Source organism: Chaetomium fimeti (genome assembly GCF_033439085.1).
Source record: "Chaetomium fimeti strain CBS 168.71 chromosome Unknown B0H64scaffold_2, whole genome shotgun sequence".
Lineage (NCBI taxonomy): Eukaryota > Fungi > Ascomycota > Sordariomycetes > Sordariales > Chaetomiaceae > Chaetomium > Chaetomium fimeti.
This window is the reverse complement of record NW_026944330.1, coordinates 2,375,438-2,402,095: the sequence shown is the minus strand read 5'-3', so window position 1 is coordinate 2,402,095 and position 26,658 is coordinate 2,375,438. Positions and strand designations below refer to the sequence as shown.

The following is a 26,658-nucleotide window of genomic DNA, read 5'->3' as shown; positions in this document are numbered from 1 at the left end:
ATGTTGCCGCACAGCAAGCAACGGAGCTGCTGCGTAAGGCGGTTCAGCCTGGAGGCCCAGAGCTTGGCTTGGCTCACAGCCTGACGCCCGATCGAGCAGCTTCGCACTGTGCATCGATCCAAGGCTGGCCAGAAGGACCCACATTAACAACCCCCCCTGGCGGTGGCCCCGCCGGCGGTCTCGGTTTGTTTACTTTCGGAGACGCGGACCACTCACGTCTCAGCGCGCGCAACTCCTTTCCCACAATTCATTCTCGACTTTGCACTCCCACCGCCTAAATTCGACCATATCGATCTCAACAAAAGACTTCCCGCTCTTCAAGCAAAGTACAAGCATCCCAGGTCAATTTCGCACCATCAGAATTATCTTCGCGACAGAAACGACACCATGCAACCCCTCGGCACCAGGAAGCGCAAGTCGGACCAGTTGGAGATAACTAGCGACAATCAGTTCGCGGTTGACATGGCCAGCCAAAAAGTCCCCACCAAGGAGGGCAGCTCCCACCCCAATGAAAGCCCAGCCAAAAGGCAGCGAGTAGGAATCACACTTGCGCAGAAGCAAGCACTCATCGATAACCTGCACCTCGAGAGTATGTATTCGGTTGTCGCAGGAGAGAGCGTGGAGCGCGACGCTAACAACTTCGACAGTCACAGAGCGCGCCCGCAAGCTCCGAGCCAACTACAACATTCACGCGCAAAGTCTTCGTACGCGGATAGAAATTCGCGTCAATCGCATTCCCCTGTCTCTGCGCAAGCTCACCATGGGGGAGCTGTTGGAGAGGTACTCGAAAGATCCGCAACAAAGACATGCCGCGAACACAGGAAGCGCCCGTGGCCCCCCTGTTCCCGCGAAGGATTCGCCCTCTCGGCCACCGACGAGAGGAGCGACGATCTCGGCGCATCCGGTTAAGAGGCGAAGGTATGTTGCGCTGTCTTTCAATGGCGTAGCTTATTATGCTAACAATCTCGGCAGCCATGAGATCTCCGGCGGAGACAAGGAGAACCAGGTCCAAACTCCCCAAAAGAAGATGCGCGCCCACACTGGCGCCAACGTCGCCCGCAACCCCGCACATGTCCTGTCGCCGACCACTTCAAACTCGAGATTCACCCCCCGGGCGGCTGCAACGCCCGCTAGGTCAGGCATAGCCCGCCCAGCCCCCACCCCAGGCAGAGCGGCGGCCGCAACCAACATCCTCAACAAGATGGTCGAAGGAACCAAGTCGACCAGCCGACCCCCGATAACAACCACAGGCCGCAAAACCCTAACCTCCTCCACCACCGGACCAACCACAACATCCACAGCACCAACCTCATCCTCCTCATCCGCAGCAGCAGCCGCCGCCGCCGCCGCCGCCGCCGCAAGGCGCAAGCGCGGCGCAACAGTCACAGCATCCAGCAACCCGCCCTCCTCAGCCTCGAGGCCGGCCACGCGGACGGCTCGCCGGGCTAGCGGCGCCAGCGAGTCCAGCGAGGGCAGCACCTCGACGGTGATCCGCAAGCGGCCCATGACGGCGCCCCCCGGCGCCCAGCCGAAACCGCCTCCCACCCACCAGCAGCAGCAACAGCAGCAGCAGCAGGCGGGGAAGCGGACGACGGTTATGGGGTCGGTTAAGAAGAGTGTTGGTGTTACGGGGGGTGGTGGGGCGGCGAGGAAGGGGCCTGCTTCTTCCGCTGGTGGTGGTGGTGGTGGTGGTGCGAAGGCGGCGGGTGGGACGGGGAGGGTGTTGCGGAAGAGGGCTTGAGTTTTTATTTAAAGGGGGTGGGGTGGTTTGATTCTGGACTGTGCGGTGGCTTGAACGAGGTTCGCGGGGAAGCTGGAAAAAGGGAATTGCTTGTTATTGCTTGTTTTTCTGGTTGTTATAGCATGGGTCTGTCCGGCGTTGATGATGGTGTTGGGGGCATGCGGGAAAGGCATTTGGGATGTGATTTTGGAGTTTGTGCCGGATCATGGTCAGGATACTGGGTGCCATGGCAATGGGGCGTTGGTCGGCAGGACTGTATGTATATTGTGCCCCAATGGATTCACATGTCCAATAAACCGCCCCGACGATTCTGCGAAACGCCCTAACTGCCCGCTATCATCCTCTCCAACTTCCTAACCAGCAGACGCCTTCTTCTTCTTGTCCTCTACCAGCTCGATATTGTCCTCGGGGATATCCTTATACTTTTCCAACAAGAACTCCTCAATCTCCCCGCTGACGTCGCCCTGCACCACAATTTCCTCCCCGCCGCTCGGCACCTTGGTTACGGACGCGCCAGTAGCGAATTTCTTGCCAAAGTCCTTGGCCACCTAGTCATCACACGCTTGTCAACAACCTCTCCCCACCCTTTTCCAACACAAAACCGAAAAGACACAACCCAAAAGAAGAGGGAGAAAACCCCCCCAAAAACGAACTCACCTTCTTCAGCTCCAGGCCGAACGCCTCCAGGCCGGTGACCGAGGTCACAAACTTGCGCTTGTTGCGCTCGATGCGCTTGATGGTCACGACGCTCCTGGCCAGCTTGTCGGCGTGCTTCTGCTCGGCGGCTTCTGCTTTGGCCGCCTTCTTGGCCGCATCCTTGGCCGCGCGCTCCTGCGCCGCCAGCGAGAGGGACGCCGTCGCCGCTTCGAGGGCTTCTGTTATGTGGGGAAGAAAGCGGGGTGCGTTAGTAGTCGTGTGGTTTGGTTTGGTTTGGTTTGGTTTTCTTTTTTTTTGGGGGGGGGTTTGGCGGTGGTGGTTGGGGGTGGGGAGGCGTACCAGGAGACCATATCCTTGCGTAGAGCTCGGGGTGTTTCTTTTCTAGCCATTCTTGACACTTTTTGGTGGTGCCGCCGTATTCGCAGTACTGGGGTTGGGTGTTAGACCTGGGGTTCGTAGGGAACGGGAGATAGCCCGGTTCGAGACGGGGGGTGTTTAAATTAAGGGGTTCGTACCTCCGGTGGCAGTGTGCATACTAGTAAGGTGGACGTCAATGTTATGCTAGCTTATAAAAAGGGTATAAACACATTCTGGGGGGTGGTTCAGTGCTTCGCGGGGGTGATGTCACACGAGCAACCGGAGCTTCCTTCGATGGAGGGGCAGGAACTCACCACCACAGTAAATAATCTCGCGGCCAACTGGTGCGGGCTCAGCCATGCCTAGATAAGTTTCGAGTTTCCTCTCCCGAAAGTCTGGTGTACAGGAGTGGCAGTTCCTTTTGGCTGCCTATGTCGTCTTTCGTCGCGGTTCAGTATCGTCGTGTCGCGCCGAGATGCTGCGGTGCCCCTCCTTGGAATTGATTGCGGGGTTCTTCTCGCTGGTTTGATGGCGGGGCACCGCCAGCAAGGACGGCGGCAGGCACGGCAGGCAAAGCAAAGCCCAGAACTTTGGAGTAATTCAGCCAATCAAAAAATAGAGAAGCATCAAGTGGGCCCATCTGCCACAGCGTTTCGAAACTGCAACAGCGGCAAGCGAGCGCTTGCACTCGTGCTCTGTGTCGACCGCTTTGCTCTTTCTCCATGCTGGTCACGCCGTGTCAGTCGCGTCAAGCTCAGCGCGTCCACATCTTGACACACCGCTCACAAGACAGCCGCCGCCACATAGATCACGAGGGCTTTTGCCGTGACTTAATTTCCGCCTCTTCCATCCCCTTAATCAACACCCCTGGTCATGCACTCGATACAATTGGAACCGCCCTTCTTCAAGCTTCGTCTATGGAAACACGCTTCGAGGTGCCATCGGCCTTCTTTTCTTAGCCCGTGGCAGGGCGCTGCTAAAAGAAGCCGCGAGCTAAATCAGCAAACGAAACGATCTGCCGGATAGTAGCGACAGCTCACGTTGATGCGGGCCATTGATTGAGCCGGGACGGGTGGGTGGGAGGTCGACCACCTACCCGGGATGGAGTCAAAACCGTGGGTACTGCGATGCCGTCGAGGGGCACGAGACGCTGTTCCCTTCCTAGTGTAGACTCGGTTCTCGCTGCGACTATGTGGGTGTGAATGTGGGCACCCTAATCACTTCAGCACGACCAGAAATGGAAGTGACACGGCATCGACAACCCGAATATGGATGAATTGTCAAGGCACAGCAACCCAGCTCAGCTCGATGCGCGGTTGCAGCAACAGATCGGGTTGAGGATCGACCGACGGCTCGCGGCACGTCTCAAAGGTGTGTTCCTCAGCCACGGGCAGGGACATGGTTCGTTCCACGACGACATCGCCAACCCTCTCCGGCCCGTGATCGAAGCTCGTGTACTGTGGATTTCGTGCATTTCCTAGTACAGACTTGTTTGCAAGTTTGCCATTTAGCATCCTGGGCGCCGATGACAAAGGTGTGTGGTTCATCTTGCCTCGACGACGAGCCCGGTCCAATCGATGGCGGCAACCGCCCGTGTAAGCGCCCGCTCAACCTCCTGCGTTACACCGGCCATTCTCATTGGCCATCACCATCGACAGTGCCACACCTCTCTTCCTCCATCAGGAACTCGATTGGCGCGCGCCATGCCTTCGCATGCCTCTTATCGAGTGGCAGCCAAGATGCCGTCGAGCTCTTTGTCACCCCTGATTCGCCAGCGGCCGCAGACTCGCCGTCGTGATGCTGCCAGTGGCTGCCCAACTCGTCCTAGTGCTCCCTCTCTAAGCGGTCGTCGCTGCAGACTACCCGCCACCAGGCAAGCACCCATCCGAATCGTTGTGCGCTATCCCTCGTCCGGCGTCCCATCTGCGCTTCGTAGGATACCAGTCACACCATGTGCTGCCCGTCCTGGATGGCGGCACCTAGGCGGGAATCAGGGTTCGGCCGCTCATTAGGCGCTCTGGTGGATATCAGCTGGATTCCTGACTCTTCGTCCTCTCTCCATATTATAGTCCGTTCCAGTCACCTGGCAAGGCCCGGTTTGGCTCCCTCTCTATTCTCTTCTCCCGCATCCTGCACACTTACAAGAATAGTGCTTCGTTGACCGAAGCCGGTCCCGTCGCTCCCCTCCCCCCCCCTTCTTAATTACCGTTACATTTTCTGGCGCAGGACGTCTTCCATCTTACTGCAGTGCCTATTTCTATACCTGTGACGCAAATTCTTACTATATTGATCCTTTCCACAATAAACAATCATGTCCGACCAGGTATTGCTACCGAGAACCACATTCCGGCCGCCCTCCCCGCTGGGTCGGAGGAGGCCGGCTCGGACACTTAATCCTATAATGGAGGAGCCGGAGCAGACAAGAGACTCGTTCATCGAGCGAAGGAGAAACAGGCGGTCTATCGACAAGATCGAGCAGTGGCTTTCACCTATGAGCGACCACTTTCCCACTCCGAGAGGACAACACTTTCTCGCCGCCCCGGTCTTCACCACAACCTCGTCCTGCGCGTCGAGCGACAACGAGCACGAGGCCGACCTTGACAACGACAACGACGACGCCAGCTCGCAGGCTTCTTCATCAAACCCGTCCCTTCAGTGGAACAACACCAACAACCGAGACAGCATAATGACTGATGTGACCGAGTTTGACGACCTTTACGATGTTTCCGATGACGAAATCACACGAAAGCAACGCCTCCGAGCAAGCGGCATCGGCCGCCAACGAAGCTCCAAGAGCCTCAGGAGAACATCCCGGGCCTCGATGGAGCGGCGGAGGTCACTAGCTCCCCTGGTGATTCCTGAGGAGGCGACCGTCGCAGCAGCCAAGAAACTGACGTCGCCAATTCCGCCAACCCCGCCATCCGCAGTGCTCATGTCGCCCAGTATCAAAAGCTTCATGGAACTGCGCCAGTCCCAGGATATCCCTCGCGTTTCAGCACCCCCGTCCCTCGACGGGAGCATCGGCTCGGAGGAGATGGCTCAGATGTCCGCCCCGCCAACCCCGTTGATCGGAGCGCGGGACAACGAGGACGAAGAGTGGTCAGGGGTCCATCTCCAGCCAGGAGCTCTCGAGACCCTCCAGGCGCTCTCCGGAAGCGATTCCGAGTATGAGGACGAGCCGACCCAGGTCATCGAGGTACCACAAGAGATGACCCAGTCGCGCCAGCGGCTTCCTCGTCTCGTTACCGGCGGTGGTGTAACCAGGGCCCCGTCCAACCGACAATCATTAGCCGACCTGACAAGGCTCGATATCCCGTCACCTGGCGGATTCTTCTCGGACCTTTCGTCTGCCAGCCGTCGCACCTGGAATAACAGCCAACCGGACGAAGCCAACCCGCCTACTTCGACAACCGCCGAGAACTTTTACAAGGTCCCCTGGGGCCGATCTACGGATAGGATCCCGCCCCCACCACCGCGGCCCCTTCATCTCGACGACCTGCCATCCGCCATTGTCGAGCGTGTTATCGAGTTCCCCGTGAACGAGTACTCCGGAGACCTTCCGACCGCAATTCGGGTAGAGGAGACTCCGGTACCCATCACCGCCCGCCGAGTGCCACCCACTCCGAAGCACGCTAATGCTCCGGCCTCCGAGGTGGTGGTCGAGGAACCCTCCTCCCCAGTCGATGTGAATGAAATCATTGCCGAGTATGATGCCGAGTACATCACGAAGCAGGAGGAGAATGCCATCTCACACATCAACCGCACGCAGATGTGGTTGGCTGCCCAGCGATCCTATCTCCAAGGGGTCGTGGGGTTCTCTGAGGAGAACGAAAGCTCCGAGGAATCGGAGCATGAGTCCGAGACAGAAGAGAAAGTTGAGGTGCCGTCTGCGGCCACCTCTCCCGAAATCGAACAGGAACAGACTGAACCCAAGAAGAAGGCGGTCCGCTTTTCCGAGGTTGTCGTCAAGAAGGACATCCCCTGCAACCTGCCTTCAAAGCTCGTCCGCCAGGAGTCGTCCTATTACCGCGCCTTCACCGATTACACCGTGAGGGCCTGTGCCTCTGACGTCTTTATCCACCGCCAGCCGCGCTTTGAAGCCCTTCAGGCTCAGCGTGTCTGCCTCAGGGATGCCCACCGCAACCAGCTCCTCGGAAAGTTCCAGCTGTCGGTGGTGCCGCAATCGGCCAAGAAGCGCATGAGCACCAACGTCGTCCGTGGTGACGACGTCGTCGTCGACGACCCGGAGAAGCTCCGCGCCGACAAGGAAGCCGAGGCCCTCTCGCAAATGCACCTCGCCACCTGGCAGGTCGCCGCCACCAAACTGCTCAACGGCGGCCGCCTCATCTCCGCCCCCGTGGGCAAGCGCCTTGCCCGCCAAAGCTACATGGCCGTTACCCCCCGACGGCCTTAGCCGCGACCGCGCGCGCATCCTCGACCTCGGCGGACAGGGTGCCTGCGACTGGGCGTGGCACGCCGCGCTACAGTACCCCAACACCAAGATCTACACCGTCACCACCAAATCCATCCGCCAGCTGAGCAACAGCAACATCCGCGGCCCGCCCAACCACCGCCAAGTCGCCGTGGCCACGCTCTCCAAGCTCCCCTTCGACGACGACCAGTTCGACCTCATCTCCGCACGGGAACTACACGCCGTCCTCAAGCTCTCGGGCGAGAACGGCGCGGACGAGTGGGACGCCTGCCTGCGCGAGTGCATGCGCGTGCTTAAGCCCGGCGGCTACCTCGAGTTCGGCCTGCTCGACGCCGACATCGTCAACGCGGGGCCCCTCGGCAACGCAAAGGCCGTCGAGTTCAGCTTCGCCCTGCAGACCCTCGGCTACGACCCCAACCCCACCCGCTCCTTCCTCGGCCGCCTCACCGCCGCCGGCTTCGACGAAGTCCGCCGCGCCTGGGTGTGCCTCCCCGTCGGGCCCAAGCGGCCCCCGCGACCCGCCGCCGCCGCCACCACCACCACCACGACCTCAACCCGCGACTCGACCTCCGGCGCATCAGTACGCGTACACCAGCTCGACGCCATCGTGTCGGGCTCGGCCGAGAACGCCGCCGCCGTCACGGGCGTCGCCGCCGGCTGGAGCTGGGAGCGGTGGCTGCTGCGGGCCGAGACGGAGAAGGCCGCGGGCGAGCTGCGGCTGGCCGACACGGTGACCCCGGGCGAGGCCATGCGCGAGGCCGGCAAGATGATCGCCGACGTCCACGCCGTCGTCGAGGAGGGCCGCCTGCAGGGGTCCTGCTTCCGCACCCTGCGCGGCTACGCGCGCAAGCCGAGGCCCGGGGTTGTTGTTGGTGGTGCTGGTGGTCGTCGTGGTGCGCCTGCTCCTCCCACTGGCCCGCCTCCGGCCGTGCCTGTTGCGCCGGTGCCGGTGGTGGAGGAGGAGGAGGTGTTGTCGCCGGCTGTGCAGATGATGGAAACGGTGGGGCTGGATCGCAGTGGGTCGATTCGTATCTTTTTGGATACCGAGTCTTTGATGGGTTAACTACCCTACCTACCTACCTAGCGGGGTGGGTGTGTTTGTGAATGGGTGGGTGGTGTCTATGGGGCATAAAACGGGGTGTCGGCCGGTTGCCATTCTTCTTCTCTTCTCTTCTTCTGTCGAGAGTAACTACCCTTTCGGGATTTGGTGTTTTCTTTTGTTGCTGTATATGTCGCTGCCACATAAATCGTTGTCATCGCCATCGGGATACCCGGGGGCAAATATAGGCTAGGCTGATACCCATTACAATGATTTCACGCGGAACTACTACGATCGTGAGCTGGTGACGTCCCAACCTCCTTTGCTATGCATATCACACACATAGGATACGGGCGCAAAAAAGTCTTATCAACTTCCAATTCTTCCCATCCTCGCTCGTGTCTTTCTTTGCCCCCCTTGACAACAACTACCTATGCAGCAATGGCCCTAAAACCAAAGCCCCCCCCTTCCCGGCAAGCGCAAGTGATTGCGCATACAAGTACCTCAGTTAAATCAGTCTAGGTGTTCGAACTTTCCCTTTCTCTGCCCGCTAGGTCCCTCCAAAGCAAACGCTCAAAGCCGCCGCTCCCTCCCGAGTTTCCGAAACAGGCGCTCGCCCACCATGTTGCTCTGCTCGCATCGGCAGCCACACACATCAAGTGTGCTAGCGCCCGCGATATCCATACCATAAGATGAAGCCCACCAACTAGGATAATGCCCTGCTGAAAGCGATACAAGAGAAAAAAGGAGGAAGCAAAGTTAAACTAAATAAAAAAGGGGGCAGCACGTGCGCGTATGCTATGTACGCGCAGCTGAACGAACGTAAGGTAGAAAAGGATATGTACAAGGCGAAACAGAAAGCAAAATAAAATAATCAAAATCAACCCAGCTGACCAGAAGCTCGACCCCCACCGGCCAGATCGCGTCACTGCGAGTCCGTATCCATGGCATCCGGCGCCGGCGAACCGAGCGTAACCTCCGGCCGCATCATCTGGTGTTTTGTTTCCGTGGCTCCGAGGCTTGGCGGCGGCTGGTCTGATTGCTGTGACTGGCTGGTGCTGGCGCCGGCGCTGCTGGATCTCTCGACCTCCATCGCCTCCTCATCTCGGCTGGGAGGGGCGGCGCCTGGCATTGCGACCTGGATTTCGTTTTTCGGCTCGGGTTCCGAGGTATGCCCGGAATGTGTTCGTTCTGGTTGCGGCTGGGGATAAGAGAAAGGCGGGGTTTGGGAGGAGGGCTGTGATTCGAATCGCTGCTCCGCTGGTTGCTGCTGCTCTTGTCGGTCGATTTGCATTGGGTCCTTCTCCCCGGCAGAAGATGCCCCATCGTCCCGACGCTGCTCGCCGGCGCTGGGCGTGCGGTCTATGGTGTTGGCTTGTTCCATGCTAGTATCTCGCGGGTCGGCTCGCGGTTGTGTGGGCTCCCGGGAACGCGCCTCTATCTCCATGTCAAGTCCTTTGCCCTTCTCGGTGCCCGCAGTTGTCGGGGTCCTCGTCGCGGAATCCTTCCTTGTGATGGCGCTGCCACCCCCGCTGCCGGCCGTCTTCGGCGTCGACGGAACGATGACATTCAGCACGCAATCATCGAGATGCTCATAAAACTCCTGGGCGGTGCCGAACTGGCTCTGGCAGATGTTGCACTTGGCACCGACCCCTCCGGCTCGTCCAGGGCCTGTAGGTAGAATCATTTTTCTGCTGTTGGGCGGGGTCTGTTCGACATTATGCACCGCTGTTAGATGCCGTTTGAACACATCTGCACGGTTGAACGCTTTCTCGTATGCGGTCCCGGCCCCCGGACAAAACGGACACACCATTGTGCCCTTGTAGTGCGTCAAGGCATGCCGATTCTTGTCGTATTTGCGTGCGAACCCCTTGATGTGATATTCGCAAGTCTCAATGGGGCATTTCTCCGGCCGTTCCTCCATGTGTGTCAGCATGTGAGCCGCGAGATCTTTGAAGACGCGACCGCACTCGGGGTGCGGGCAGCGGCTGCGAATGGATGAGGATGAGGAGCTCGATGTATGCGGCGGCTCGTCGCTCTTGAGAGTTGGCGTGGGCGCCAGGAATGCGCTCTGCGCACTCTGGATAATAATGGGTGGAGGACCAACGGGGTTAAGACGGTCGAGAGAAGGTGCTAATAAGGGTGGCCCATGTGCCTGCGGAGGCATCGGTGACGCTGGCGCAAGACGCGGGGCTTCCAAGACAGGGGAGCGCCGGTGTGGTGGGGAGATGAAGTCGTGGACAGTTTTGTAGTCCTGCGCTTCGTCGTCCCCGCTGGACCCGTCATCTTGATCTTGCACGTCGATCGACTGTCGCACCTCACGCATCCAGTCCTTCAAGATCGACATGGGTGGCCAGTCACCGCTCGCCTTGCCGCCACGGTTAGGGTTGAAATGGGCACGCCTAAGGTGTGCGGCTGCGTTATAGTAGGCACCATAGCGTTTCTGCGTGACACAGGCCTTGCACTTTGCCAGTGGTATTAAGGGGTGGGGCGAGCCCGGAGGATCCGGCGGCTGTGTGCACACCCACCTCTTCACTAGGGCGGCGTGCTTCGCATCGTTGTGCCTCCTCAACTCATGCTCGCCGCGAAACCCCTCTGGGTATTCGTTGCACTTTGTGCAATAGACTCTCCGAAGCGGTGGCCGTTGGTAGGAAGCTCGCATTCTGGGCGTGGCAACTGGTGATGTCAGCACACGGCCGGGCTGCCTCATGAAGGTTGGGCTCTCAGAAACGGTGTGCCGCCTCCCTGGGTCCATCGTCTGGGGCGACGCGAGCATCCGGTCGGGCTCTCCTTTGAAGACGTAGACCTCTCTGTCCGCTGGGCCATGGACGGCAGGGCCCCAGCTAGTGATGAGCGGTCGCATGTCAGGAAGCGGTTTCCTGGGTTCCTCGCTCGGCTTGGTGATCGGCGGCAGGGCAAAGGAACCTTGCCTCGCAGGCGACCGCTGCTTGATGAAGCCGTTATAGTAGGCGCCCTCGATCTCCCCGCTCCCAAGGAACATGAGGAAGTCTTTCGATGACGGGATACCACGCTCAGCCCACGCGTTCCTTCCCAGAAACATGCCAACCGAAAGGAGCAGCTCGCGATCACCGTGCCCCATCTCTATATCCTGGCCATCGAGAAGCATCGGTGTGGACCAGGCAAAGGCACTGACGAGCGCCTTGTAAACGGCGTGCATGGCTAGTATACCGGCGTGCGAGGGCGGATTGAAACGGAGATGCGCGGCTCTATCGACTAGGATGGTCTTTACTAGGCTAAAGATGCAGAGGGCGAAGAAGCTAGCCAGCCAATGCTTCGGGTCGTGCGGGTTAGGTTGGGCCATCTGGGTGTCGAGGGATTGTAGAAACTGAACCATGCAGTTGTAAAGCACATAGAAGCGCCCATAGGAATCGGCATCGTCGAATACCACATGCGAAGCTGAGCTGTTTGGCTCAGCATGGATGGCCGGATCGGGTTGTTGGAGGTCGTAAAAGAGGGTTTCGCGGAGAAGCAGCTTGGCGCGGTACAGTACCGGATATTTGGCGAGTTCAAAGTCTCGGCTCTCGGACAGCACACCAGTTAATTTTAGAAGCTGCCAGAAGCTATACATGGTCTGGTTCATATTCCAACTAGCTGCAAGTACGTTGAGGATCGGCGGTGGTCTCTCGATAGGATCCTTGTGGAAGGCAGCACGAGTCGGGTTGGGTAGTGGCAAGTTAGCGAGGTCCTCGGTCCACCAGAAGCCATCGTCGAAATCCAGATGGGCCTTGACCATTCTCGCGATCTCCGGCGGCACGACAAAGGCCCTATCCAAGAAGTCGTTCATGTTGCGGCGAACAGCGAGGGGTGATGTCATGGGTGTCTGGGCATGTCTGGGGGCCATCGACGCCGGCAGCATGATATCGGCAAAGGCGGTAAGGGGTCCTCTTAGGCAGTCGAGAGCTTTCCAGAAGTCGTTGCCGGGGGATGTCGCTGGATCGGGGCAGAGCCTACAAGGGTCATTGGAATCACACTGGAGGGGTTAGCCGGAAACGCTGGTCAGATTCAACGTCCCACTCACTGTTTTCTGAAGTACTCTACAACGCAAACATGGTCCGTTATCGCGGAGGAGGCGAAGTTCCTCGATGGACTCCAGTCGAGCTTGTCCCACGCGGCTGCGCTTCAGAGGTGGTAACAGCGGATCAACCTCGGAGTCGACAGAGCCGCGAGGGCCGGCTGGATACTCGGGGACGAACGAGTAGCTTCTTAACGATTCCCGGTGATCCCTGCCTTGACTGCCCGTTGCCAAAGGGGCGAGCTGAAAGTTCGCGCCTGGGCGGGGGAGATAGAGCGGCGAACTCGTCTGTTTACTATAGTCGGCACCGTGGTTTCGGCCCGGATGCTCGGTGAACGATAACGGCGGCGTGCCTCCGACCGAAAGGCCCGAATCTCTCTTACGGGGAACGACATGTTCCTTGGAGTGCTGGTCCCGGTCGTCCCGATGGGGGTAGCCGTAGATGTAGTGCATGCACCGGTCGTCCCAGCACTTGAATGAGTGGCTATTGCGGAAGCCTAGGGGCATGCTGTCCTTTAACCGCAGTGCCCGAGCGACGGGGTCGTACTGGGCAAAGTTCCTATCCAGCCAAACAGCATATCCTTCTGGGGCCTGGTCTCGGTGATAGTGATACTTGAGTGCATCGAGGAACCGAGGATCTTGGAGGTCGATACCTAACAAGCGGGAGCATGAGACGAAGTGACACAGTAACGACGGGCGATGGATATTGCGGCTTACCTTGGTCCAGACAAGCCATCTCGATACACTCACACTGATACTGCAGTGCTCTTGCCTCCTCTATCTCGGACAGGGGAGTGATGCTGCCCGATAATTCTACGAGGAGGGTTAGTTCAGACGGAAAAGGGGGGAACAACAGTGTATCAGACGCGATGACTAGAAAACAATGATAGGCTCGGGAAAGCAAAAGTCGGCTCACGGTTGTCCTCGGCGTATGCGCGCAGTACACGAAGCTTGTGGTGTAGCATCTCGAGCTCCAGCTTGACGTTTGGGCCATACTTCTGGGGAAGCAAGGCGGCCAGCCTTGCCTGGATCTCGGCCTGCTGGTCTAGCAATTGCTTAATGGCGGGATCTAGTGCCGGATCGTACTGTTGATGCGGAAGAACGGGGGCGGCGGGCGGGGCACTAGTACCGAGAGGTGTAATCGCCGGCGCCGTGAAGGGTTCGCGATTCGGCGGAGCGGATGGGCCCGGTATGGGAGGCGGCAGCGGTAAGGCCGGCGACGCAAGGTTTTCGGTGGCCATGGCGGATGTTGTCCGCGGTAACGGGAAGGCGGAGCGGTGGGAATATCAAGGGTCCAGACGACGCAAGCGCAAGCGCGGACGTGGACGCGGGTGTCCACGAACGGGCAGGGGACGGCGTGGCACAGCACGGCACGGCGATGCGATCGCAGCAGCAGCAGTAGCAGATCGGGGGTGGTCGGTCTCGACCTCAACCTCAATCTCAACCTCGACCTCGACCTAGAAAAGCGAGCTCTGCTCTGAACGAACGCCAGTGCCCGGTAAGCTGGCTGGCTGTGCTAGCTTTCGGAAACTCGCGGTGGACGCGGACGTGGCGGCTTACTCGCCCACCAACCAGGCTTCGAGGGATTTGTTCTTCGCGCATCAACAATAAGGACGTTCTCGAGCCAGCAGGCACAACATGGTAGTCGGGAGTTCAGTATAGGTAGCAGTGGTGGGGGTCCAGCAGCGCCGAAATGCATCACAATCCCATAGTGCGCGGCTGCGCGGGGCGAATTGGGGCGTGTGTGCTGAGGGAGCTCGCTCGAACGGATCTGGGAGCTCAGGGCTGGCGTTGGAGCTGTCCGGTGGGCATGAACCCGAAAGGTGCGGCCGGTAGTGTGCGAGTGGGCAACGACGAGAGACACCGAGTCTTGCGTAGATTTTTTGGGGCCGTGAACTGAGCTCCTCACTTTTTTGGGGAATTATTCGGCCATCAAAAGGTCAATTGGGGAAGAGTGGGCCGCAACAGGCCGAAAAGACCTGGACAACCTGACAACCTGACAACCTGGAGAATGGCGAGGCGGCAGATTACCAAAGCGAGACCTTCCCGTCCAGCCCCAGCCGGGGGGACAAGAGGGGCCAAGCCTTCCAGGAAGCTCCATTCGGCCACCGCCTGTTCCACCTCATGCCTTCCCTCTTTTTTCTCCCTGGCTGAGGTGTTCCTTCCGTTCGACTGGCAGTTGTGACCACAACCCCGCTTCCTCGCATTACACGCACGGGAAGTACCGCAATGCCTCTCTTCCAGGTTTGTGTGTTCTAGCTCAGGCTCCCACCACATCTTGGTTCAAAAAACCGCGCGAATGAGCCCACAGCCAGCCTCCGCACGCATGGGGACGGACCGAGGGGACCCCTTCTTCGGGCAGCCGGGCAATTGACTGGACGCCCCATCGCCCCATAAATTCGAGCGAGGGCAGGGTGCGACGCTTTACCCGGACAGGCTTAGCTCATTGCGCTAAGCAGCCAGGGTCCCGAAGGCCGTTGGGAGGTGCAACGTGAGTCGGCCTGGCTCTGTGACTGATGGGAGGAGGCCAGGACGGGACTGGTCAGTCAGCTGCAAACAGGGCGGCCCCCACTTGTTCGATTCTTCCATCCATCACCTCGACAGCCGTTGGAGTCGTTCGATCCAGCTTCCAAGCCATGACTGGCCGGGCCGTTGTTGGGAACCTGAAGCTTTGGCAATTTTGAACCCGACGCCGAAGTTAGTGTCGCAAACACGCACCCCGCCTTAGTTAACTATTAGATACACAACAGCAACACTCGAGTCGAATGGATAAAGCGATCCGGACCCGCCGACGCAGAAGCTGCCGTCATCGCACCGGGAGAATGCAAACCAGCTGTGCTCGATGAACTGCGGGCTGGGATGCGGTCCCAAACCACAGAACCAGGCGCTTTCTCTACCGACAGGCGATCCCACCCTGACGCATCGCCTGTCCGATTGATGTTCCGACCAGCCTTCAGCTGATTCGCTGTTGCGAGCATATTGCTGCGGGGACTGACTGACGAGATGAAGGGACAGCATTCCGCTTCGGCGAGCCAAATTTCGCCATTGCTTCGTCCGCACACATGGAAGGGAGATCCCTAACTATCAGAGCTGCTGACGGAGGCATCGGGACCGCTCTCGCGCAGTGATTTTGCGAGGGCCCGCTTCTGCAACGACGTTTCGACGCCTCGTTGCGCGGTCGCTCGGTTTTGGGGCCCTTGCTCCCCTTCTCCACGCCTTTTCAACGGCGTCACATCGGGCGGGGAACATCATTGGGGGGCCTTCCTGCTCCCCCGCCCCATGTCATCAGCCTGGCGTTTGCAGCTCTTGCAGCTCGGAGTGGCCCGCATGTCGAGTACGTCCACCGTCACACAACTTCCACAGGAGCTCAGTAGACAGGTCCACCACAACCGTTCGCAGGGTGAAAGATTGCACGGGAGCATGGTTCGACACCGACCCACACGGGAGATGCTGCACCAAGTCGGAACTGATCTCTTTATTCTTCGGCCAGGCCAGTCCGAGACGTCGACAGAACTCGTCCAAGAGCATTTCACGCCAACCAGACGGCGATGGCGAGGGCAACGGCAGCTTGACGATTCTCCCCAAGCCGACGAGAAGGCAGACGGTGCGGCGTGCCTCACAGAGCCGGCTACCCCTCCTCCGCGACCGTCGCCGGGATTGTCGGCTTGGGCAATTAATGTGACGGGGAGCTTGCAGCTGGTGTAACTCACGGCTCCGTCTCCCAAACCAGCGGCTGGCGAGTGAGGACCGGCGAGTCGAGGTGAATGCCATGGCCTCGAGCAAGCTCCCTTCGGTTGCGACGAGCAAACGGTGGTGAGGGCGCCGATGTGCTCCGATGCTCCGACTTGGGAAGGCGCTCTCACAGAATCACACCTCACACAAGAAACCACGCACGGCCCCTCTGGACGAACGACCTCTCGTCGAATTGGAGCGCGCGGCCACCCTCCTTCACGCCCAGACAGCCCGGTTGTTATCAGCAGGCTCTCGGCGACTTGGTTCTCAATGGTTGGTCGGCTGCAGGTGAGAGGGATCCCTGTCGTCCCAGCCACCCCTCATGGCTTGCGAGCTTGCAAAACACACCAATGGCCTGGCCGCTTGGGCGTCCCACGCGTCCTCGACGACGGATTGAGGCGTCCACACAGCCCGTCCACTTCGGGCTTAGAGCGGTTCGCCCTGCTCCTCAGCTTTACTCAGCTGGTTCGCCTTGTCCTCTTCGTCCGAACATGTGGTGGCCGTGCCCCTCAGTCGTTAACTTGGAGGCCAAGCAGCTAAGACTTACACGGTATTTGGCTTTCTCATATTGTGTGATCCAGCAGGACCCAGACCTCATGTGGCTTCCCCATCCTTCCCCATCCGGAGAGCCATTGTCCCTTCGAGCCTGTGGCGTCTTTGCGGTAGTGAAGGCGTCCGTGCCAAGTGGTACCGGGGAAAGCGCATGCCATCCCGATCCTAACTATCCTCCACCCTCCATCCGCACCCCTGGCGTTTAGGGGACGGCACCTCCGAAATTCCCTTGGTGACCTTTTACACTTGGGGTGGGCTCTGAAAGGGACAGACGATAGATATAAGGCGTGTCGGGCCGCCTGGTTTTGATGGACGCGGCCACAGCTTGATGTGTAGGATATCCCAGCTCAACAGAATACCGCAAGCATGACTTTTTATGCCCCTTACCTCGTTCAAACCAACCTGTTGGTGGCGGCCGTAACCGCCCTCCTGGTGTGCGCAGCTCTTATTTTCGTGGCCCTTCGCCCCAAAGCCAGCATACTAGGTATGTGTATCCCTATATCCATGCTCTTTCCCCAGGCCGGTTGTTTCTGATCCCGTCATCCCCTTTTGCCAATGTCCATTCCATCACCTGTTCAATCCTGACCCCCCTTCTATGTTCTTGTTCTTGTCTCTTTCGTCCAGTGCACCATTCAAGTCGCCTTCTACTCCTCTCACGCCCCAGACTCAACAACCTAGACCGCCCAATTTCTAACACCCCCCCAGCGACCAGCCTCAAACACACGACCGTCAAATCAACTCTCCCCCTCGCGCCACAGCCACACAAGACGTCAACAACCACGCCCACAACGCAGACCAAACCAATCCCCATCCCCACCCGGAAACCCATCATTTCCCATAACAACAACAACCCAACCCCAACCTTCACCCCAATATCCATCTCCCCATTCACCACACCCGCACGACACCCATCCAACCCATTTTCCATCCCGTCCTCGACCTCAGCCTCGACCTCAGCCTCAGCCTCAGCCATCTTCCCCTGGCGCGCCTCCTTCACCCTCCACCACCATAACCACCACCACCACCACCACTGCCATCCGGACGCAGCACGGCGTCGGTCAACCAGCACGCCCCCGCCTCCCCTGGCCCTGCCGGTGTCGGATTCGGTGGCGGGCCGGAAAGGGTCGGCGTGTAGACGGTGGTCGTCGGACGAGGGGGGTGGGAGTGTGTGTGGTGGGAGTGAGGGTGGGTCGTACACGGAGGGGGTGTTGGTTGGGGTTGGGGGGCAGTTTTAGGGCGGGCGGGTTGGCTTTTTTGGGGTTGGGGTTTGGTTGGGTGGGGTGGGTTTGGGATGGTTGATGAAGGAGTGAAGGAGGGTTGGTGAAGGTGGGTAGATGAAGGATGCTTGAGTAGTTATCTATGTACAAGGAGTTTGGGGATTGGGTAAGCTGAGCTTCGGTCATAGTAGTTCATTTCTACATCGCCCCGAGGATAAAATATAATACGGTGGACCCCAGTTAGTTATGATTGCGCCTCTAGTGTTGTGTTTACTCGGACTGTACGAGCCTTGAACCCCCTGGGCTGGTCTATGTAACTCCGAGACAGGGCCGGAGACAACTCCTCTCTAGGAGCACGCACCATCCCCGATCGTCTCCGCCTGTACATCTGCACTTGGTTGTATCGATTCTGTCCCCTGCTGACAGAGATGAATCTCAACTGGGGAACTCCACACAGTTAGTAGCCTGGACCATGGGTAGAAGACAATTGAAAACAACGAGCTACGGATTTTAGCTCCGCTTGGTGTCATGATAAACGGATAGGGTCGGGATAGCGGCCGAGGCCTAGGAGGGTGGCTGAAACCGGATTCTGATGAGATTTTGCTTTCACTACTCTGAGTAGAGGGTATATATGACTGGATTCTCTTTGTTTTTAGGACAAGTCAATGCCAATACAGGACTCTGACTTGGCCCAGATTCAATGACCACACGCCAGGAAGTCGGTCCCTCTACTAATGCAAAGCGAAAGAGACATCACCTGCATGATACTGCAAAGCCCGGTGTTCTGTGAAGCCAGGAAGCCGGCAGGCACCCTCCTGAAACACGACTAGTGGTGCTCATACCTGAGACAATAACGTCATACCAATGCCTCTCAGATCGACGAGATCAAGGGACAGGGAGCTCGGTGTTGTCGAGATGAGATACAGGCTGATCTGGGTTGCACAGCAGCTATACTATTTCAAGGTGCCGTGTTGACAATTTCCTGCTTTTGGGCCTCGGGCACGCGACACAATGCCGTGATTAGTACATAGCACTCCTCCAGCTAACGAAACAGCAGCCGCAAATCCCTCTGACATCAACCAAGGCAGTTGTGCTGCAGGAGACGGGATCTGCATCGGGTTCAAGTTGGAAACCCCAAACGGGTTCCCGAACGATCTGCCACTGGATCTGCCACTGGATCTGCCACCCGACATGGCGCAACCGCGAGATAGGCGCGGAAATGTGGCCGATTTAAACCATAGGAAAGCGTCACAGCGATGCGCTCAGAATTCCCTCAAACGTACGGCTAGGTAATCTAGCAACTAGCTATGAGCAATCATGGGACATGGGGAGAAGGAGTCCTTAGATGCGGCGCTGGTTGCGAATGATGTATTTCGAATGAAGAGAAAAGAGAAAATCATTCGCAGCTCGCGAAAATTTCCGAGGTTAGGGGACCGGATACAGTGCGCCATGTCAAGAATACAAATACACACTGTGTGCTGCAACTCTCCTCGGTCGCTCTCGCGGGGCAGCATCGAATTCACATCTGGTGATCAGCGACAAGTGGGTCTTGGGCTTTGACGAAGCGCTGGCAAATCACCAAGTCAATCACGTCAAACTCGCAGGATGGCTTTTTCCTCGGCCTCTCCCACGGCCAAACAAGTTTGGAGACTTGAAACAAAGTGGCAGCCAAGTTTCGTCTGGGGCCGACGACCCCTCCAAGACCCTGACTCTAGGCCAGCCAAGGTGCAGAGATGATCCCTTGAGGTGACTCTCCTGCAATGAGCAATCACGGACGACGGCCACACGACTGGCTGCCGTTCCCGTCGCATTTGACCAACCCGCGGGGGAGATGGAGCTGGCCGCACAAAAAACGACATACTCCTTATGCCAGATAGGCAGATGACCAGTTGATCGTGTCAGCTCCCATCCAAGGGGTCGCCCACATGTCTCACTCCATGGCTTGCTAAAGCACCCTGACGGCAGCGCTCCAGCAACACGTGGGAACGATGCTCGAAGGATATTGGCTCGTCGTCATTTTCAGCCTCGCGAGGCGCGCAGTCAACAGTTGCGTCGGGGCGAAAATGCGGGTGATCAGCAAGCGCTTGAGGGCCGGGAAATCGGCTGTGTGGGTGTGTGGCCTTCAAGTCACCCCCCGCGGGGGGAGGGACAGCAAGGTTCTCACTTTCCTCTCCGCGTGCACATGGCAGGTCAGGTATGTAGTTATATATGTACAAGATGGGGAGAGTTGCCCGCGGGGGGTTAGAAGGAACGGCGCAGCTAGGTTGCTCTGTTTTCCAGGCTCCTGCCATCGCATCAACGACGACATCGTTGTGATCGACGCTACAAAGACGCCCGACTCGACTCGGTGGACTCTTCTGCTTGGCCCGAGTCGTGCGGCCACAGCGTCATCATCCTTGGTCCGACCTTGGCCGCTGCCCAAACACTCGGGAACGTCGACAAATAAAACTTTCCGCATCCCCCGGGTCGGACATTCAGACACAGTAGGACGCCAAACCCGTGCCAGATTCTCACCCTCTGTTTAAACATCATAATGACCATGTAAAGGCGCGACGAGCGCGAAGCGACAGCACTTTTCTTTATTTTTTCGCAATTTTACTCCGCTCTCACAGCTGGTGATGCCTTTTAGACGCGTTTTGGCCGCGGCACTACTGTGCCATGGCGTCATAGCCGGACCATCAGGGCCCGTGGCGGACCAAACCCAAGTTGTAGCGCACTCTGCCCCGCGAAAGCTACACGGCAGGTTCCTGCATATTACAGGTGAGAGCACCCCTCATCGACCGAATTCTCGGGAACTTGGCGGTACATCGGCAATCAGGAGACTGACGATCCCCCGCGATAGACATCCATCCGGACGAGTACTACAAAGTGCACTCGTCCACCGACGAAGATGATGGCTGCCACAGGGGCAGAGGCCCCGCGGGCCCTTACGGCGCCGAAACATCCGATTGCGACAGCCCCTTCTCTCTCGTGAACGCGACATTCGACTGGATCGACGCGAACATCAAAGATAGTATCGACTTCGTCGTCTGGACCGGCGACAGCGCGCGCCACGATCGCGACGAGGAGCTGCCCCGCAATCCCGACCAGGTCCTCGGCACCAACAGGTGGATCGCTGACAAGTTCGTCGATATGCTTTCCGACAAGGGCGACAAGGGAATGAACATCCCAGTCGTGCCGAACTTTGGGAACAACGACATCCTCCCGCACAACATCCTCCTGCCGGGGCCCAACAAGTGGCTCCAGCACTACTCGCACATCTGGCGCCATTTCATCCCGGAGGAGCAGCGCCACAGTTTCGAGTACGGGGGGTGGTTCCACGTCGAGGTCATCCCAAACAAGCTGGCCGTGTTCAGTTTGAATACGCTGTACCTTTTCGACCGCAATGCCGGTGTCGACGGCTGCGCGAGCCCCTCGGAGCCGGGGTACAAGCAGATGGAGTGGTTGAGGGTGCAGCTGCAGTTCATGCGGGAGCGGGGCATGAAGGCGATCCTGATCGGGCACGTTCCGCCGGCTAGGACGGACAGCAAGATGCTGTGGGACGAGACGTGCTGGCAAAAGTACTCGCTCTGGATGCACCAATTCCGGGACGTCGTGGTGGTCGGCCTGTACGGGCACATGAACATCGACCACTTCATAATCCACGACAAGGACGAGATCAACATTGCTGAGCTGGAGGGGTCCGAGTTCGGGACCCGCGAGGCGATGGATGATGAGCTGTCCACGCAGTCTGCGTCGGACTACCTGATGGAGTTGCGCTCCGACTGGGCCAAGCTCGCGCCGCCTCCCACATCCGGCAAAGACGTCAACGACGAGGGCAAACGGAAGAAGGGCAAAAAACGCAAGGACCCCTGGGGCGAGCGGTACCACTTGTCTATGGTTAGCCCCAGCGTCGTGCCAACCTACTTTCCCACTCTGCGGGTGTTTGAATACAACATCACGGGCCTCGAAGACACGCCTCTCTGGCGGGAAGCGCTGCAAGAGAGTACCCAAAGTACCGCGAACACGCCCCAAAAACACCTCGAACTCCGCCAGTCCCCTCCCTCACCCGACGACTCCGACCTCGACCTCGACTTCGAAACCGACGACTCCATCACCGCCACCAAAAAGAAAAACAAGAAAAACAAAAAGAAGAAGCACGGCAAACCCAAAAACCCCCCTCCCAAACACGACGACCCCAACCTCCACATCCCCCTCCCCCCCTCCAAATCCACCCCCCCAGGGCCCGCCTACTCAATCCAACCGCTCACCCTGACCGGGTACACCCAGTACTACGCCAACCTCACCCACATCAACAACCTCAACCTAACCGGCGCAGCCGCCACCTCTGACGCCAACGAAAAGGGCGAGGATAGCGGCAGCTGGTGGGGATCGAACTCGGACTGGGAGCTGGAATGGGACGGCTGGCTGCTGCGCTGGCGCAAGGGCAAGCACGGCGGCCGGAAGCCGACGCCGCGGCCCGCGCCGCCAAGGGAGTTTGCGTACGAGGTCGAGTATTCGACGTTTGAGGACAAGATTTATCGGTTGGGGGATCTGACGGTGAATTCCATGGTGGGGTTGGCGGTGAGGATGGGCAGGCCGGCGGGGGGGAAGGGGGTGGTTGATACATCAACTACTGGGGGTGGTGGGGAGTGGGAAGAAGGGGAGGATGAGGTTTGTGATAATGAAGACGATGATTATGAGGGTGATGAGGATGATGAGGATGATGAGGATGATGACGATAGTAGTGATGACGATGGGGAGGTGGAAACTGAGAAAAAGAAGAAGAAAGGGAAGAAAGGCAAGGGGAAGAAGGGCAAGAAGAGGAAGCAGAACAAGACGTGGTTGCACTTTTTGAGGCACGCGTTTGTTGGGACTCTGGAGAAGGATGATCTCGAGAATTTTTCTTGAATTGGTTAAGGCGGGGGGGGGCACTTTTAGGCTTTTGCATTGCGCTGGTTATATGGTTATAGGAGCGGTGGATATTGGATATTGGTTAGGCATTCCTGGCGTTCTGTGTTGGCTTTTGGATACCTTAGACTCGCTTGCTGGCAATAGAGCGGTCATTGTGGCATTCTTCTTAGTCCACTTCTGGGGGAGTGTGTTGTAGTATCGGGAGCAGAGCCACTCAAATTCCTATAAATGGTTGTTATCAACCAAAAGATTTTGAACCTCATACTTGGTAGACCAGAACGATTAACAGCCCAACTGTTCGAGCCCGTGTAAGTCGCGCCCCACACTGGCCCGGGCACTGTCTCTTGCAAGCGGCACAACACCAATATGCACAGTGCGCCAGAACCGCCCCTTGACGGGCCGGATCCCTTATCTTATCAGCGCTTCTCATTTCCCACTCCTTAACCGGGACGCGATGGGAAGGAGCTTGTTCCTCTCATCTCCAACGCCTTCAACGCCCCCCATAAACAAATGGCATCAATGCCATCCCCATCCACCGCCTGATGTTCCCCTCCCTCAACCTCCGACTCTGCCTCCGCCTCCCCACCCGCCGCCGCCTCCGCCGCCGTCGAATGGCCACCCTCCTCCTCCCGCTCCTCCTCCTCCTCCTCCTCCTCCTCCTCCTCTTCCTCCCCCTCTACCTAATCTACAAACCCCCCTCCCCGCTCATCCGCCACCTCTCCCACCGCTGGACCGACGTGCTCTTCCGCATCTGGCTGCCGCCCACGAAGCCCCTCGTCGCCCTCACCATCGACGACGCCCCCTCCGACCACACCCCCGCCATCCTCGCCGCGCTCGCCGCCGCCGGCGCCCGCGCCACCTTCTTCGTCATCGGCTCCCAGGTCGCCGGCCGCGAGCAAGTCCTGCGCGACATCCTGCGCGGTGGGCACGAGCTCGCCAACCACGGCATGCACGACGAGCCCGCCGCCCGCCTGGGAACCGCCGAGCTCGAGGACCAGCTCGTGCGCGTCCAGGCGCTGATCGACGCCGCATATGTTGCCGAGGGCAGGGAGCCGCCGCCTGCGGGCAGGAGGCGGTACTATCGGCCCGGGTCGGGGTTTTTCAGTGAAAGGATACGGGGGGTGGCAAGGCGGCTGGGGTATCGGGTTGTGCTAGGGAGTATCTACCCGCATGACGCGCAGATTGGGTGGCCGGGGGTGAATGCGCGGCATGTGTTGAGCATGCTGCACGCCGGGGGGATTATTATCTGCCATGATCGGAGGTCGTGGACGGAGCCGATGCTGAGGACGGTGTTACCGGAGACGAAGAGGCGCGGGTATCAGGCAGTGACGCTGACGGAGTTGTTGAAGGAGGTTACGGGGTGAAAGGGGGTTTTGAGGGAGAGGATTATGACTACAACATTCCAGGCTGGGGGCTTCCGAACCACGTTTCGGCCGTACGCTCCGTGTTCCGCCCGGTAGAACGCCAGGAGGGGAAGGCGAGCGCGAGTGAGCAGGGACAAAGGCAACCCTCCGAAAATAAAGGGGTGAAACGACCGTTCGCCAAGCACTCCTAGTGTGGGCGAAGAAACTCGATACTGGGCCCACGTGAAACGCCATACAAAGCACGCCGTGGCTGGGACGCAGGACGGTGGAAGGAATCGTGGGTAGGTCGGGCCATGGAGAAAGAATAATACGGCCGTAGCCGGACGCGCGGTCAACAAGTTCACGCCAAGTCCGGCATGGCAACAGCGACTAGCGAAACAAGACAGACATAACCTATATGCTGGAAATCTATCCCCAAGTCCGTCTACAACGCAAAGAAATGGCCTGCCATCGACCCCTTCTATCCATCATTACGCATTATCTCTTTTCTAGATGATCACCCACCCGCCTTTATACTCGCACAGACTAACCACCACCCCCTTCATCGTTTCATACATCGGCCCTTCATCCGACGGTTAACCCCCCAACGGCCGTCTGTTTCCCCGAAACTCCTTAACATCTCACAAGATCGGGCTTTTCAGCGTCAGCTTGTCCGAGTAACAGAAGTCGGAAAGCAGCGCATGAAGGATGGACCACCCCACCATGTCTGGAACAAGATGGCCGGCGAGGAAACAGACGGAAAAGACTCACGGCGGAGCAAAGCAGCCGCTGAACGAGCCGACGGGTGTGCCGTAGCGCGCCGTGAAGTAAGTGCAATACTCCGCGGCCAAGTCTGGCGTCTGTGCGGGGTCGGCGGCGAGACGCGCGCGGATGCCGTTGATGAGCTGGTGGGGGCCGGCGCAGAGGAGAGCTAGGCGGGCTGGCTCGGCGAGGTGGCAGAAGACTGCTTCGAGGGAGTCGAGGGAGAATGAGGGGCGGGATAGCAGCCGGGAGGCGAAGCTCCGGCCGGAGTGGTCGAGCTGCGTGAAGTCGAACCCGCTGCGAGCGAGGCGCTTGGTGATGTGGGCGAGTTCGCCGGGGTTGAGGGGTGTTGGGTCGAGGACGTGGAGGAAGGTCTCGCCGCGGTGGTTGGCGGCATTGGGATGTGACGCTAGCATCATCATGCGGAAGAGCACCGGCCCCGGCGCCCCCCATCGCGCGGCGACATGGAGCGCTGTGTTACCGAGCCCGTCGCGGCTGTTCACCTCGGCCGCGGTGCAGGCGAATGTCTCGGCCGGGCTTCCATGCATCAAAACGGCGTTGATGCGCTGGTGTATGCACCAGGACGTCCTGCCGCAACAGAACCTGACCAGTTCTTGATTCTCCAGTGTATGAGGACTGCCTCCCGGGTTGTACGACTCCCTCGCCAGGCTTGTCCACTCAGATGACGCAAACGCCACTTCATCAAGCCCAGCAACCACGGCCATATCCCCAGACCAAGCAAAACTCTCCGCCGTCGACACCCCAGAGGAAGGCCGTTCCTCCCAGTCACCCTGCGCCTCCGAGCCGAGCGCCTCAACCCTCGACGAAACCGACCGCGCACTCCGCCGCGACGACCCGCTCGACGAACGGGACAGGCTCGACCGGATCGACAGCCCGCCCAGCAAGCTAGCCACGTCAGCCAGGAACGACGAGGACCGGCTCGGGCACCGCTCGCGGAGGAACTCGGCCCTCTCGCAGCGCACGTCCTCACAGGTCGACCACGGATTTCGGAAGATGGCAGGTGACACCACCGCCTCAGCGGCAGCGGGGCCCGCCTCTTCACTGCTAGCCAGCGAAGTGCGCCGCGGCTCCCCCGTGTCCAAGGACCCGCGACTCGGGTTCGACGCCGTGTCCGGCTTTTGGCTCAGAGGCGAGCAGGGCGAGTCGAAGTCGTCTGGCTCCCCGCTGGCGTTTCTCGCCCGTGCCGCCACGTCGGCCTCCGGGCGCCCGCCGCCGCCGCCGCCGCCGCCGGGGCGCGCTTTCAGGAGGATGGCACACTCCTTGGCGATGCCGCGCTGCTGCGGTGGATCTGTTTGGAGCTGGCCGCACCGGGCGGCCCGGAGGAAGGCCAGGCGCTCGCCCATGGTGGTCCTGTTCTTGGGCCGCTTTTGGCGGTAGGACTTGGACAGCATGTCGTTGAGGAGGCATTGTGTGTGGCGTGGTCTATTGCGCGGAGGTTAGTATGGCATGGTGAGGGCAGTCGGGGTTTCTGTGGTGTCTGTCTTCTTACTTGGGCTGGAAGGGGCCCTCGGCCAGGAGACCGAGTATGTTCTTCAGGGACAGCTCGGCCTCGGGCGTGCAGAGGTACAGCCGGAGCAGGCGCCGCTTGCGGGACCGGGTCCAGTCGATGGCCGGCCTGCCGCGCCTCCGGGGCGGTGCCGCCGCGGGGGCGACGCTCGGCTTCTGGACTTTCCCCTCCTTGACTCGGCACATTTGGAATCGGACGGATGGTGCATTCTAGCTGAGCCAGCAGGGCTGACTGAAACAAAATCAAGTCGCGAGCTGAGGCTGACGGAGGGCCACATTATATCGGTCCCGTCGGCCTCGGGCTCGCATCGTGGGAGGGTTGTTTGTTGAGTGAGTCGTTCCCGACTCGGCCTGCATATTCCACGTGTTCGAG

General features: G+C 59.1%; 9 protein-coding genes across 9 annotated transcripts; 5 read left to right on the top strand and 4 right to left on the bottom strand.

Annotated features, from left to right (window-relative positions):
• Positions 1–232: 232 nt before the first annotated feature.
• On the top strand, positions 233–1,741 carry B0H64DRAFT_472110 (Borealin N terminal-domain-containing protein; the record flags this gene model as incomplete). The annotated part of the gene is made up of 3 exons (XM_062807919.1): positions 233–589; positions 648–918; positions 973–1,741. The coding sequence occupies exons 1-3, from the start codon at positions 388–390 to the stop codon at positions 1,739–1,741; spliced, it is 1,242 nt and encodes a 413-aa protein (XP_062662413.1). The 5' UTR covers positions 233–387.
• Positions 1,742–1,920: 179 nt separating this feature from the next.
• Positions 1,921–3,282, bottom strand: B0H64DRAFT_386571 (translation machinery-associated protein 22). The gene is made up of 5 exons (XM_062803143.1): positions 3,070–3,282; positions 2,914–2,933; positions 2,738–2,825; positions 2,399–2,616; positions 1,921–2,289 (listed from the first exon to the last, which is right to left on the bottom strand). The coding sequence occupies exons 1-5, from the start codon at positions 3,113–3,115 to the stop codon at positions 2,095–2,097; spliced, it is 567 nt and encodes a 188-aa protein (XP_062662412.1). The 5' UTR covers positions 3,116–3,282; the 3' UTR covers positions 1,921–2,094.
• Positions 3,283–4,588: 1,306 nt separating this feature from the next.
• Positions 4,589–8,511, top strand: B0H64DRAFT_386563 (uncharacterized protein). Its single transcript, XM_062803142.1, has 2 exons — positions 4,589–7,148; positions 7,207–8,511. Exons 1-2 carry the CDS (start codon positions 5,067–5,069, stop codon positions 8,248–8,250), a joined length of 3,126 nt encoding a protein of 1,041 aa, XP_062662411.1. The 5' UTR covers positions 4,589–5,066; the 3' UTR covers positions 8,251–8,511.
• A 640-nt stretch (positions 8,512–9,151) lies between these two features.
• B0H64DRAFT_439324 (uncharacterized protein) lies at positions 9,152–13,500 on the bottom strand (the record flags this gene model as incomplete). The annotated part of the gene is made up of 4 exons (XM_062806418.1): positions 9,152–12,217; positions 12,266–12,912; positions 12,977–13,072; positions 13,176–13,500. 4 exons carry the CDS (start codon positions 13,498–13,500, stop codon positions 9,152–9,154), a joined length of 4,134 nt encoding a protein of 1,377 aa, XP_062662410.1.
• Positions 13,501–15,650: 2,150 nt separating this feature from the next.
• On the top strand, positions 15,651–16,829 carry B0H64DRAFT_85284 (uncharacterized protein). Its single transcript, XM_062808877.1, has one exon. It carries the CDS (start codon positions 16,024–16,026, stop codon positions 16,747–16,749), a length of 726 nt encoding a protein of 241 aa, XP_062662409.1. The 5' UTR covers positions 15,651–16,023; the 3' UTR covers positions 16,750–16,829.
• Positions 16,830–16,954: 125 nt separating this feature from the next.
• Positions 16,955–17,694, bottom strand: B0H64DRAFT_85287 (uncharacterized protein). Its single transcript, XM_062808878.1, has one exon. It carries the CDS (start codon positions 17,514–17,516, stop codon positions 17,040–17,042), a length of 477 nt encoding a protein of 158 aa, XP_062662408.1. The 5' UTR covers positions 17,517–17,694; the 3' UTR covers positions 16,955–17,039.
• Positions 17,695–19,965: 2,271 nt separating this feature from the next.
• B0H64DRAFT_386555 (Metallo-dependent phosphatase-like protein) lies at positions 19,966–22,911 on the top strand. The gene is made up of 3 exons (XM_062803141.1): positions 19,966–20,243; positions 20,308–20,520; positions 20,603–22,911. The coding sequence occupies exons 2-3, from the start codon at positions 20,379–20,381 to the stop codon at positions 22,648–22,650; spliced, it is 2,190 nt and encodes a 729-aa protein (XP_062662407.1). The 5' UTR covers positions 19,966–20,243; positions 20,308–20,378; the 3' UTR covers positions 22,651–22,911.
• A 353-nt stretch (positions 22,912–23,264) lies between these two features.
• Positions 23,265–24,017, top strand: B0H64DRAFT_371311 (carbohydrate esterase family 4 protein; the record flags this gene model as incomplete). Its single annotated transcript, XM_062802144.1, has 1 exon — positions 23,265–24,017. One exon carries the CDS (start codon positions 23,265–23,267, stop codon positions 24,015–24,017), a length of 753 nt encoding a protein of 250 aa, XP_062662406.1.
• Positions 24,018–24,763: 746 nt separating this feature from the next.
• B0H64DRAFT_318157 (uncharacterized protein) lies at positions 24,764–26,471 on the bottom strand (the record flags this gene model as incomplete). Its single annotated transcript, XM_062800375.1, has 2 exons — positions 24,764–26,201; positions 26,269–26,471. The coding sequence occupies 2 exons, from the start codon at positions 26,469–26,471 to the stop codon at positions 24,764–24,766; spliced, it is 1,641 nt and encodes a 546-aa protein (XP_062662405.1).
• Between the last annotated feature and the right edge of the window lie 187 nt (positions 26,472–26,658).